General features: G+C 44.5%; 1 protein-coding gene across 1 annotated transcript; it reads left to right on the top strand.

Moving 5' to 3' along the window:
- Positions 1 to 2406: 2406 nt before the first annotated feature.
- On the top strand, positions 2407 to 12174 carry CCNQ (cyclin Q). Its single transcript, XM_063294222.1, has 6 exons — positions 2407 to 2564; positions 4618 to 4729; positions 5415 to 5598; positions 8174 to 8306; positions 8502 to 8729; positions 11740 to 12174. Exons 2-6 carry the CDS (start codon positions 4642 to 4644, stop codon positions 11824 to 11826), a joined length of 720 nt encoding a protein of 239 aa, XP_063150292.1. The 5' UTR covers positions 2407 to 2564; positions 4618 to 4641; the 3' UTR covers positions 11827 to 12174.
- The last annotated feature ends 673 nt before the right edge of the window (positions 12175 to 12847 follow it).

Consider the following 12847-nt stretch of genomic DNA (forward strand, 5'->3'; position numbering starts at 1 on the left):
ATTCACAGACTCCTGGTTTCTAGCCCAGAACCTTAATCACTAGACCAAACTGGCTCTCAACCTGGCCCTTCAGGTCTTCTAACAATGCCCATCACTACTGTAATTGAGTTCATACACTTTCCTGTTGATCCTCCTCTTCTTCTCTTTCCTTCTACCTTTCCCAGTATTATGGACTTCTCAAGGAGGTTGGGTCATCGTATAATTTGTCCAAAAGATGGTAATTTCAACCTGGTTGTCTTTGCCTTGAGTGAGAATTCTGGATTGATTTGTTCAATGATCCATTTCTTTGTTTTCTTGGCTATCTATGGTATTCTCAGGAGTCTTCTCCAACACTAAAGTTCAAAAGTGTCAATACGCTTTCTATCCAGCTTCTTCAAAGTCCAACTTTCACTTTCATGAAGTGTCACAGAAACACCATTGTCTGCACAATTCTGATCTTTGTAGGTATAGACATATCCCAGCATCTGAATAAATTTTCCAAGGCCTTCAAGGCTGCTCTACCAAGTGCTAGTCTGCAGCATATTTCTTGACGGCTGCTTCCTTTACTGTTGATAGTTGATTGTAAAAGGCAGAAACTACCCACCATTTCAATATCTTCATTGCCAATTCTAAGGCTGGCTGCTATACCTATTGTCATTAGTTTGGTCTTCTTTGTATTTAATCTTAGTTCCATTTTTTTCACTGTGCTCACTGACTACCATTACTAGAGCTTGCAGATCATCTGCATTTTAGGCTATTAGAGCAGGGACATTGGCATAGCACAGATTATTGAAGTTTCTTCCTCATGCCCATCTTCTTCCAATTCAGCCTCCCTTCAACAATGTCACTGATCTGATATTGGAAACTGATGGCTTGCCAAGGCAGACCTTGGCTGCCATCTCTACTTCCTGAGATGCTGCATGCAAACGCCAAAGAAGGACTGGAAATGTGTTGGAGGAGGCAAGGTGGATGGAAAGCAAAAGCAGAAAGCTGGCTCAGTGACTCCTCACAGACCCAAAACATCTGCAGGATACCAGCGGAAAGATAGTAGGCTGGTGCCGGTGAGAGGGAGGTTATCTTATTACATGCTTTCAGGAATGCAGCCAAGCAGGAAAATTTTAAGGTCCGCCTTTTGTCTTATGTATATTGTTTTGGTGTACCACCAGTGGTATGTGTATTATTAATTTGGAAACCTTTTCCTGAGGTGGTAGACTACTATACTTCAATCAATGAATGAGTGCTCACAAAAATGTCCCTCTCTATAAATTATTTGCAATCAGAAAAGGATAGCATGTTCAGAAGGCTAGGCTAGAAACTTTCTGTCTGGCTTATTGTATCACACCTTGTACAAACAGCATGCTGTAACAAGCAGGACTATTGATTCAGACGGCCCTTTGGTTGGTTCCCTTTAGAAAATTGGTAATGTTATTTGGACATAACCAACATTTTGTTGTAGAAAATGATTATTTGTACAATGTATATTCTGCCTGTCTGTCCATAGGTCACTCAAGGCGGATACCAATAAGAGAAATAAAAACATTACCACTCAAAAAAGTTAACCATTAAAGCTAATTCAAACTGAGTTGGAAGAGGAAGGTCTTGACAGATGGCTAAGTGTAACTCACTAAAGAGTGCAATCCACAGCTTGGTAACTATATATTTAACATTTTAAAAAAATCCTTTATTAGTCTCCAGGTGGGTATATCCAAACTATAAAATACTTTTCAAGTTAAGGATCATCAGCCTGAGAATTAATGTTTTTCTGCTATTTCTAGCATCACCTACTACTTTCCAGTGGTCATCTTCATGTGGGATTCAGGGCCTTGCACTTTGGTGAAAACCAGTCTCTGCTGAATTCCTGAGAGTTTACCAATTTCCAAACAGGTGACCATTTTAACTTTTTTGCAGCAACAACTGACATAGTGCACTTTAAATACTAACAAAAATTATCAGAGAAAAATGCATTACTGAGGCTGTATTCACATGTAACACTCTAGGTTGGTTTAAACAAGGTTGACTGGATAAGCATAGCTGGCTGGATTTCCCCAACATCACAGATTTAAGCCATAACATTGACTGTGTAAGCACAGTAAGCATGACACACTAAACACAAACAAGCAATGGTTTTTGGTTCAACACGTTGTGTGAAAGCAGCCAGTTTTTACAATGTTATTTGTAATGTAATGTTTTTACAATGCTATTCACAATGCTATTTCCAATGTGTACACTGCGAGAAGAACAGCGAAAAGGAAAGAAAACGTCCCGGGAAACAAAACGCCGACACCGACTTTCTCCTTTGCTTGACTGCGCAAGCATTACGCACACGAGAGCAGCGCGCCGAACGCAGCAATCCGCACAAAGGGGCAGAGCTGGCTGCAGCGCGCGCTCTCCCAGGCCTTCTTCACGTGATGGCCCACGTGGGCGCACGGCGCGCTCGGCCGCCGCTTCTCTGTTTCCGCGGGGAGGGAGGCTCGCCTTTGCGCTGCGTCCCGGGCGCTTCAGGGTGGCCGCCACTGGCCGGAAGACGGCCCTGTGCGACTACCGGGAGGGACGCCCTGGGCTGGTTCTCTCGAGCGAGTCAGAGGGTAGTCGCGGCGGGGGCGGGCGAACAAGCGGCGGGGGGGGGGGCATGCCCGAGGGTGGTCCGGGAGAAGCTGGCGACTGGGCACGAGGCGCCGAGCTGCCAGGCGACGACCGGGAGACCGACTGAGCAGGGAGCGGCTTGGCGCCTGCTCTGGGTCTCTCCCCTGCTCGTGCCCGGTGGCGGAGCGTAGGTGCGATCAGACGCTGTCATCTCCTGCAGGGGGAGGTGGTTGCAGCCAACCTCATAACGTCACGGAGGTTTCGGCTTCTGGCCGGTCCTGAATAGAGCCCCCCCCAGCTTTGGAAAGATGAGCTGTTGGGAAGGTGGTCGCTCTAGGATGCTGTCCAAATGTTGGGGGTGGCAACGCTGACCTGGACAAACTGACTGCTGTTCATTCTGGCTAGGAATTATGGTGGTTGATTTCAAAGGCAGTTTGGTCCAGTGGTTAAGGTGCTGGGCTAGAAACCAGGAGACTGAGTTCTAGTCCCACTTTAGGCATGAAAGCCGGCTGAGTGACCTTGGCCAGTCCCTCTCTCTCAGCCCAACTCACCTCACACTGTTGCTGTTGTGGGGAAAATAGGAGGAAGGAGTATTAGGTATGTTCACTGCCTTGAGTTATTTATAAAAATAATAAAGGCGGGATAGAAAATAAGTAAATAAATGTGGAGGACACCAGATTAGAGAATACCATAGGGTCTTTTACAACTAGGCATGATCTGCCCTCCCCACTTGATAATTCATTCTCAGGATTTTGTAAATAATTAAAACACAATTACTTTTGTAATATAATATCTTTATTGGTCCTGAGTATGCCTGCTAGAAGAGAAGCTTACTGTAATCTGTTGTTCATGTATTGTGTATAATGCCTACAGTACTGAGAGCCCATTTGATGTATTTACTACATGTGAAACAACCATTAAATGTTTTGTTTTTTGTCTCTCTTCCCCCCTCTCTTTTCAACTTCCTCAACTTCTTTTTGTTGGTGACCTGTCCCTTTAAAAATTAATACAGGTAGTCTTTGCTTAACAACCATTCATTTAGTGATGGTTCAGACTTACAACAGTGCTGAGAAAACTGACTTATGACCAGTCCTCACACAACCGTCGCAGCATCCCCTGGTCACGTGATCACAGTTTGGGCACTTGGGCAACTGGTTTGCATTTATGACTGTTGCAGTGTCCCATGGTCATGTGATCTCCATTTCCGACCTTCCTGGATGCTTCTGGCAAGCCAAAACAATCGCGAGCTGCATGATTCTCTTAACGGCCATATGTTTCGCTTAATGCCTGCAGTGATTCACTTAACGACTGCTGCAAACAAGGTCTTAAATCAGGTTGGATTTGCTTAATGACCGCTTCACTTAGCAACCAAAATTCTGGTCCCAATTGTCATTAAGCGAGGACCACCTGTTTTGCTATTTCTGTGTGTGGAACTAGTAGCACAGTTGCATTAGCCTTTAAGTAAATAAATAAATTACATTGTACCATCAGGCTGCAGTTCGGCCATGATGCCCTGCAAAAACCCCGATGGACTGAAAAAATAGACTAAAGCTCCATTGGTAGACTGCAGTCTGCCTTTGCCTCACTTCTGCCAAAGATCTCTGTGTGCATAAAATGTATTGCTGTACCATACACAGTTTCCCTTAAGTGTAGATTCAAAGGAACATTGGGACGCTTTCAGAGTCAGGATCTAAGTTTTGGTATTCCACAGCCACAACAGGGTTGAGAAGGCAACTACACAGTCCTTCCTCCTAGCAGGAGTTCTAATAGTGCTCCTGCTCTCCAGCGGGTTATATAAGGAGATGGAAAGCTCTGATCCTTCCTGTACAAGTGTCCTTCAATATACTGTGAATATGCAGCTCTCCCTAGATTGCTTTGACCTTGGAGTAGAAAACATGGGTCACTGGTGTTTGAGTTTCAGTTAAAGAATGAAACCAAACAGAATATGGTTAATAGCAACTTGTGAGAAGAGCTTTGTTTGTACAGGGAATAATGGAATTCCTGTAAAGGGAGAGTGTCTCCTAAATGGACTACCTGTTCCTCTCCCTTGTGCAGATCCTTTGAGGCCACCCGACATTCATGAATCCCATTAGATTGCAGGAGGCCAGCCAGGGATCTGCAAACGTCAGGATTCACTTCAAAGTCTGTAGGTTCATCATGGAAGCAGGTGAGTGAACAGTTGCTACTGCTGATTAAAGTATCTGCCTTCCTTGTTAGTAAAGCCCAGTTCCCGTGAAACAGGAGTTGCTGTATTGGGAGGAAATGCTGATCTGTGAGTCACTTGGAGTTAGGAGGCCTTACTGGATAGGCCTGGAGTCAAAGACAGCAGAAGACATTAAATTTGTGGGCCTCATGAAGTAGTGTGAATAGGTATGACTTAACTTTATTTCTTACTTAGTTTTAATCATGTCTTATACTTGAGTAGATACATGAAGACATTTCCAGTGTGTTTGCACTTATTTGTGAGAATTCTAGAAAGCGGGAGCAGGTTTACTTCTGAGGGAGGAACTGGATAAAAGTACTTGGATATTGATCCTATGGCCTCTACAACTCCCATTTTCCCTGAATCTTGGCTGTGCTGTCTGGATATGTTGTTTCACATCCCAGTAGGCCTCAAGTCCCCTATTCCTGAACTGCTTTACAATGAGAGCTCTGCAAGTAGGACAGACCTTCTTGGCAGCCTCCATTCATTTCAGGAAGGTTTGCATAGGTGAACCTCCTGATGGGCTTTGCATTGCGTTCTCTGCTTGTGGTCAGGTCATCTCTGAGTCAAGAGGCGGTGTTTTGCTTCTCTCCTTATTCTTTCATGGGGGATCTAGAAACTCCTTGCTGAATCCCTTTTCTGCTGACAGGTGTGAAGTTAGGCCTGCGCTCTGTCCCTATCGCTACAGCGTGCACCATTTATCACCGATTTTTTATGGAGGTGCCTCTGGAGCCGTATGATCCTTATTTAGTAGCTATGGCTGCACTGTACCTGGCTGGGAAGGTAGAAGAACAGCATTTGCGGACAAGGGACATCATCAATGTGAGCCACAGGTAATAAGCGTTGGGAGCAGGGTATGTAGCTATGAATGGCTGGCTGGAGGTATGAGGAGTAAGTAGCTGCTTGGAACTAGTGAAACCCAACTTCCTGCAGCTTGGCATTCCCCGTTGCAAAGGGAGCCTCCGCTACAGTAAAAGTAGTTGCTTAATCAAGGGATGTGTATAGCTAGATGGACGTGGTGCTCTCCAAATGTGATGGGACTGGAATGCCCAGAATTTGGACATACTAGTTAGGAATTCTCGCTGTGGCAGCTCCCACATACTTGGAGGGAGAGCAGATTGGAGAAGATTGACTTAGGTCATAGGTCCATTTGCTTTAAATTATAATGCACTTCATCCCTTTTGCACATGTGATTCTTTAGCTACAACTGGGCTAAGTCACCTTAATTCACAAGACTTCCTTGTAAGATTCAGGAACCCAGAAAGAACTTTGTGGATCAGAAAAAGACCTCATCCATTCTTGTATTGGTCAGCTGGATGCTCCCAGGAAGTCCATAAGTAGAACATGAAGACAACACTAGGTTTTTGGCTATGAGTGCTCCTGAGAATTGTTATTCATTGCCTCTTGAGTCTGGGAGATCTAAACTTCCAACATCATGTAAGCCAGTTGTCTTTTCTGCATCTTGTGATAGTGAATTCCATAAGCTGTTTCGGGCTGTGAGAAGACGTATGAGTGCACATTATGCTCATTGGGTAAACCAGAGTTTTAATATAGAGCTTAGTGGGATTTGGCAGAATCTCCTGGTAAACTTGCAGAGAGCTCAGATTCCTACTGGAAAAGAAGGTTAGGCTTGGACTGCCAAGTTTGTCTTCATGGAGTGTGATGCAGGCATAACTTCAGTTGAACTTTCAAATAACAGTATCCTGGAAAAAAACTGAAATTCTGCAAAGACCCTGAACCTCTCCTCCCAATTAAGTTTCCTCATCCAGGTTCTAGATGAAGAAAGAACAGAATTGGGCAAACATTCTACATCACAGGGCCAGCTTCAGACCTCTACTCAGTCATAATAATGTTGGGGAACTTTGAGCCCGTTGCTTTATCTAACAGTGTTCAGGGGAGGATAAAATGTGAGGAGAGGATTACTGTGTATGCTATATCTTTTTCCTGGAGAAGAGGTGGGATCTGAACCAAATGATTATGTTTGTAAATAGCTTCTCAGCCCTTTATGCAGCAGCTGAATAACTTTGTATTCAGCCCCCAGTGAACCCTTCCGAGTGCCTGGGGGCTGTGAGGGCCTGGATGGGGGACGACAGGTTCTGGCTGAACCCGGGGAAGATGGAGTGGCTGTGGATTAATGGCTCCTCGATTTCTGGGAAATTGTCATCTTTAGTTCTGGATGGCGTTGCACTGCCCCAGACAGACCTGGTGTGTAACTTGGGGGTCCTCCTGGACTCACGGCTCCTGCTCGAAGAGCAGGTGGCAGCCGTGGCTAGGAGGGCCTTTGTGCAACTTTGTGTTGTGCACCAGTTACGCCCCTTCCTGGAGCGAGAGGCCCTTCAAATGGTCACTCATGCCCTGGTTACCTCCCATATAGACTACTGCAATGCACTCTACATGGGGCTACCCTTGAAGAGTATCCGGAAGCTACAGCTGGTGCAAAATGCAGCTGTGCTGGTGATCTTGGGTTTCCTAAGATCAGCACACGTCACCCCTTCGCTCCGTGAGCTGCATTGGTTGCCAGTATGCTTCTGGGTCCAATTCAAGGTGTTGGTTATCACCTTTAAAGCCCCACATGGCACAGGTCCAGGTTACCTAAGGGACCGTCTTCTCCCCATCACATCAACCCGTCCCACCCGGTCGTGCAGAGAGGGCATGCTACGGACCCCGTCTGTAAGAGAATTCATTCTGATGGGGTCCAGGAGGCGGGCCTTCTCTGCAATAGCCCTTGCCCTTTGGAATATCCTTCACCCGGAAGTGAGATTAGCTCCCTCCCTCCTGGACTTTAGGAAGCAGCTAAAGACCTGGTTCTGTAATTATATCTGGGGCAGGAGAGAGAGTAGCCATTCCTGGGGATGGTTAGTTTCTTAGAAGGACCCTGCTCTGCCTGCAAATCATAAAGAATTTCCAGCCATCAAGGTTTTTATTATATTTCTTTTATTATGTATTATAGGGTTTTACAGTTTTATATTTTTATTTATGTTTTATTGTAAACTGCCCAGAGTCCCTTTTGGGAGATGGGCGGTGATAAATTTGATTAATAAATTAAATAAATAAACTGTAAGGTGGTGTGGAAAAGATGTTTCTTCCCTAGTGATTAGCAAAGCTGACCTGAAGGGAAATTCTTTCCTGGCTTTATGGCAATATTGTTCTGCTTTCTAATGATTATTTTTTACAGCAGCAACTTTAGAGCCATGATAGCCCTGAAGAATAAATACGTCTGCTCTATCAAATGAAATTTATTCTTTCTACTAAAAATGTCCTTCATAAATGAACCAACCTATCAGGAAGCCATAGAAGACTGTGAGGTCACCATTGACCTGGGATCTCAGAGGAAGGGTCAAATCAGCTTGCTTGCAAACTGTAAGAAGGAGCCAGAAACTCTTCAGCATTTTTCTTTACTCCTCTCAGGTACTTGCACCCTCGGAGTGACCCCCCGGAGCTGGACACACATTTCTGGGAGCTGAGAGACAGCATTGTCCAGTGTGAGCTGCTCGTGCTGCGGGTGCTGTGCTTCCGTGTCTCCTTCCAGCACCCCCATAAGGTCCAGGCTACATAGCATGGGACCCAGGGTGGAAGTGGGGTGCATGAGGGACATGGGAGGCAGGGGCGAAGCCCCTTCTCTGCCTTTGGGCACTGAGCAAATACTCCTTTTGCAAGAGAGGCTGATACCGAGTTCTTTCCCTCTCCTCCCCCGTGTTTTCAGTTATCCCTGACAGATATCCTCCTCTTTATGCAGTACCTTCTCCACTATTTGCTGTCCCTGAAGCACTGGATGAACCGGCACAGTTGGGAGCGGATCCCGGTGGCAGCAGCGGCTTGGGCTCTGTTGCGGGACAGTTACCACGGACCCCTGTGCCTCCAGCACCCTCCGCAGCATATTGCTGTGGCCGTCCTTTACCTTGCTCTGCAGTGTTACGGGGTGGAAGTACCTGCTGACGCTGAGGCAGAGCGGCCCTGGTGGCAGGTAAGGAAGAAGTGATGGGAAGCAAGCAGCTCAAATGCGTTATGCGTTCTTCAGCTCAAACTGGATCAGGTTTTGGAGCATGTCCACATGGGATTTCGTTTATAGGGTTGTTCGCTTATTTATTTAGCATCCTTGTTTCACAGCCTCTGCACTTTAAACTGAAATGCAGGCAGCGCAGTTTCTTAGATGTTAAGCCACTGCTATCACCTGACCTGCACCAGAAGTGGAAAACCTCCCTCTGACCTTCCAGTTGTTTCTTTAATCAGTTTATGTACAACTTCCCATATTGAGAGAACATCTTGAAGCAGCATACAGTAATATATCAAAACCAAAGCAAATATTAAACTACATAAAATCTTTATCACACATATTTTTAAATCGGATCACTCAATCAGAAAACTACTGTATGATGCTGCATGGTATCTATCAGCCCAAGCCAGCTTTATGCATTTTTTAGGAAAATCACACACGGAAGGATTCAGATTCCTCAGTCCTGGTCTATGCATTCTGGCTGAGTTCATACATCACTCTGAACCATGGGTTGTTTTAAACAGGTTAGATTGAACAAACCCTAGGTTGCACCTAACATGTATGACTGTGACGTGGTTAGGTGAGAATGGAGAGTAGACCCATCTGAGAGTTGTCCACCAGGGTTTCAGGAGCCACACATTCAAGGTCTGGGAGCAGTAGAGCTGATTTTGCATGGACTGTTCCTAGATGCCCTACTCCACAGTGGATGGCTCTGAGTGTTTTCTGAAACTGGGTTCTGGTGACAAGCTAGGGATTCTGCTGCCTTCCCAGACACCCTGCTGCCCAGCAATCTCCTTTCCTGAACTTCTAGATCTCATTGTTGATCTTCTTGTGGCTCTTAATGCAGGGGAATTTGACCTCCATGCTCTGGGGATGGGATCTGGAATAACTTGGGAGTTCATGGCCTCCATGACAATGATGTAATTAGTACTTTGTCATGCTCGGTAGCTAGTTGCCTTTAGGGACCTCAGCAAGGGAGGAGGATTGTTTAAAATGATCTATCCCTGGACACATTATTGGTCTGCTCTGTTTCCATCTCATACTTGAGAATTTTGTCAGCATTGTGTTGGGCAGTTCTGCTGCAAGTCTTGTCTGTCTTTGAAATGTGAAGATAATGAGGGCTTTGGACATGAATCCCAGCAAGACAGAATTGCTATTTGTAGATAAACATTCAGTGGCTCTGGATAGGGTTGTATTCCTTCTGAAGAAGTAGGTCTGCAACTTGGGAGTTCTCCTGGATTCATGGTTCCTCCTGGATCATCAGGAAGAGCCTGTGGCCAGGGGAGCCTTCGCCCAGCTCTGGCTGTTCTGCCAGTTAAAGCCTGGCCCTTTTTAGAGTGGGAAACATTAGCATCTGTTACTCATGCCCTCGTTATGTCAACATGGATTACTGGAACCTTCCTCTATTTGGGGCTGTCTTTGAAGACTACCTGGAAACTGCAGCTGGTACAGAATGCAGCAGCTCACATGCTGGCAAGTGAGAGGTGCTTCAGCAGAGTTGAATCCATATTGTCGATGCTGTGTTGGTTGCCAGTATGGTTTTGAGGACCTTCAAGAAGCTCACCTTAGCCTACAAAGCAACTCTGTGGCTTGGGCCCAGATCACAGGTAGAATCTGCCTGTCCTGTTTGATCAGTCTGCAGGGGATGTTCTGGTCCCTGCTGCTTGGGAGGCTGGAGAGAGAGGTTCTTGGAACTAAGCAGGGTTTCTTGGTGGTTTTCCCCCAGGTCTAGATGGGCCCCCACAATTTTAGTATTTCACAAAGCAGTGAAAATCTGGCTTTTCTGTTGAGCATTTGGGACCTGAAATGTTAGCTGATGATGCTGTTGTTATTTCTGATTATGTTTTGAAACATGGAGCTTTTAACTTTATGTGAACCAACCAGAGTTGTTGAAGTATGCAAATTATAAATTATATAAGTAAATAACCATAAGTCAATTAAGACATAACCTGTAGCTTACAGATCATAGTGGCTAGGTGTGCATATCACGCTAAGTCAAAACCAAACAGAGAGTGACTTAGCCAAAACGTACTCCTCCCTACTTCGCAGGGGGCACATTAGGATACCTATGTAGGAAGAAATTCCAGGTCTACCCTCAGTGCTCATTAGATCCATACTCACAGTTGGGCATGCTCGTAAATGAATAATAAAATTTGAGTTATGAAATGAGATGAGGTACGGCAGATCCATAGCTGGGTTACATCTTATTGTTTTTAAGTGACTAATACAGCCATAGCTCCTTTGAACTGAATTAAAACATACACGTACCCCATGGAGCAAATAATATCTACAGTATATCATACAGAGAGCAATTTCAGCTAGATAAATATCATCAGGCAGGAAAGCTAATCTTCACCCACTTCGATGGTCCTAATCCATTCATTTGCAAAAACATGGGAGAGTCAAGCACAGGTCTGCTATAATTCACTTTAGACAATTAGGCCATATCCATGCTTAGACTCAAGCTTGCCCCTATCAAAACTGTGGAATCTCACAGGTACAGAAGATGATGAATGTTAAGATGTAAACCATTGGGAATTTCTGGGGATTACGGTGATATAAAAATAAAACAAATAAAGAAAATGTACTTGCATATATACGCTTTAGCTTTGCAGAGCCACCTTCTAGTTCAGACATTGGAGTTTCTTTGCAGGATAAGGACAAAAGCCAGTACTATGGTGGTCAACAGGGAAGTTGGAAGCAGAATGCAATTTTTAGTGAAATAGGCATTAATTGAGAGAAGCATTGCTTTATGTGGAGTGTTTACACCCATTTCTTCTGTCCCTCTGCCAGCTGTGGTCAAATGGAATTTCTGAATTCTGCAAACCTCTCTTAGAGAAAGTAGGTGAATTATAAGCGCCACAACTGGCTGTATGGCACTTCCGTTTCAGGAATAATATTTTACTCACTTGCTCCTACCACTATTAGTTTTTTTTCCTGCTTTGCTAAGACTTTTTCCTCATTTTAATTTACTTTCTAGGTGTTCAGTGAAGATCTTTCCAAGCCTGTCATTGACCAGATAGTCTTGGAACTGATACGGATCTACACTTTGGATGCAGAGATCTAAGTGCGCTGTGAAGAGAAAGACTTCCAGCCCAGGGCCTCTAGTGAATTGGCGTGTTTCAAGCTGGGATAGTGGTGGAAGTATTACCTGCACTTGAAGGGACTGGCACCAGAAGTGCATCCTGTTCTTTTGAGACATCCCATTGAACAGCAGTGGAGCTGAACAAGCGAAGCGCCTTGATAGTGCTGGGAATCTCCTGATAGAATCACTTTCCAGCGTGGAGTTAATCTGGAACTAATCTTCCATCTCCCACAAAAGAAGGATGTTCTGAGTTGAAGTTTGTGGAATGATGAAATGAGTGAAAAAGATTCTTTTCTTCACCTATTTCAAGTAAAACATGTTGGCAGGATATTTAACTTGTTTCTGGAGTAGTTTCCCAAGCCTCAGTGCAATCACTGCTTTGTGCTGATCTTGTTATGAAATTAGTTGGGTGTATGGCATATCAGAACAAATAGGTAAATCTTTTGTGTGGTGCAGTGGTATCTGAAGGGCAGTCTGACTCCAATGTTGCATTTTCTTGAGTTCTAGAGTAAAAAAGGAAGCTGCATTTTTGTGTTTCTAGGTAAAATGGTACTACATGTCCAGAAGAAGTCTATACAATGATAATCTTCCTGAATTTGTGTTCCTTCTGATAATAGAAACATTTATTAAAAGAAGGAGTTAGAGTGGGGAGCTGAAGACAAGATTCTAGCTAGTCATTCTCATTTTCCTATCTAATTGTGCAGAGGAGGTATGATCAATTCCAACTCTGTCTCCCTTTTGGGTCCTCAAATTTTCTGATTTGTGTTAAAGGCCCTGCCCTTTCTGGTTATAAATTCATTCCTGTTTTTAGGTAGTGTGATTGGAATATATTTGGCCAAGATGCCTTATAAAGAATATTTATTATCTCCAGGAAGGTAAGACTTATGAAAGTCTATTAAAAGTCCTATCTCCTAATTTACAGAAAGTCTGATAATGCCATCTGGTGTTTCTGAAGTGTTGAGCAGAAATTGTCATGTCCTTTTATGCTTTTCTCTATAATGAT

The sequence above is a fragment of the Candoia aspera genome, chromosome 2 (genome assembly GCF_035149785.1).
Source record: "Candoia aspera isolate rCanAsp1 chromosome 2, rCanAsp1.hap2, whole genome shotgun sequence".
Lineage (NCBI taxonomy): Eukaryota > Metazoa > Chordata > Lepidosauria > Squamata > Boidae > Candoia > Candoia aspera.

What these genes read in the sequence shown, in the direction of transcription:
- CCNQ (XM_063294222.1), top strand. Translation starts at nt 4,642, where the DNA reads ATGAATCCCATTAGATTGCAGGAGGCCAGCCAGGGATCTGCAAACGTC. An exon ending in ATCATCAATGTGAGCCACAG is followed by an intron (nt 5,599 to 8,173) that starts GTAATAAGCGTT and finishes TACTCCTCTCAG; the next exon opens with GTACTTGCACCCTCGGAGTG. An exon ending in CAGAGCGGCCCTGGTGGCAG is followed by an intron (nt 8,730 to 11,739) that starts GTAAGGAAGAAG and finishes TTTACTTTCTAG; the next exon opens with GTGTTCAGTGAAGATCTTTC.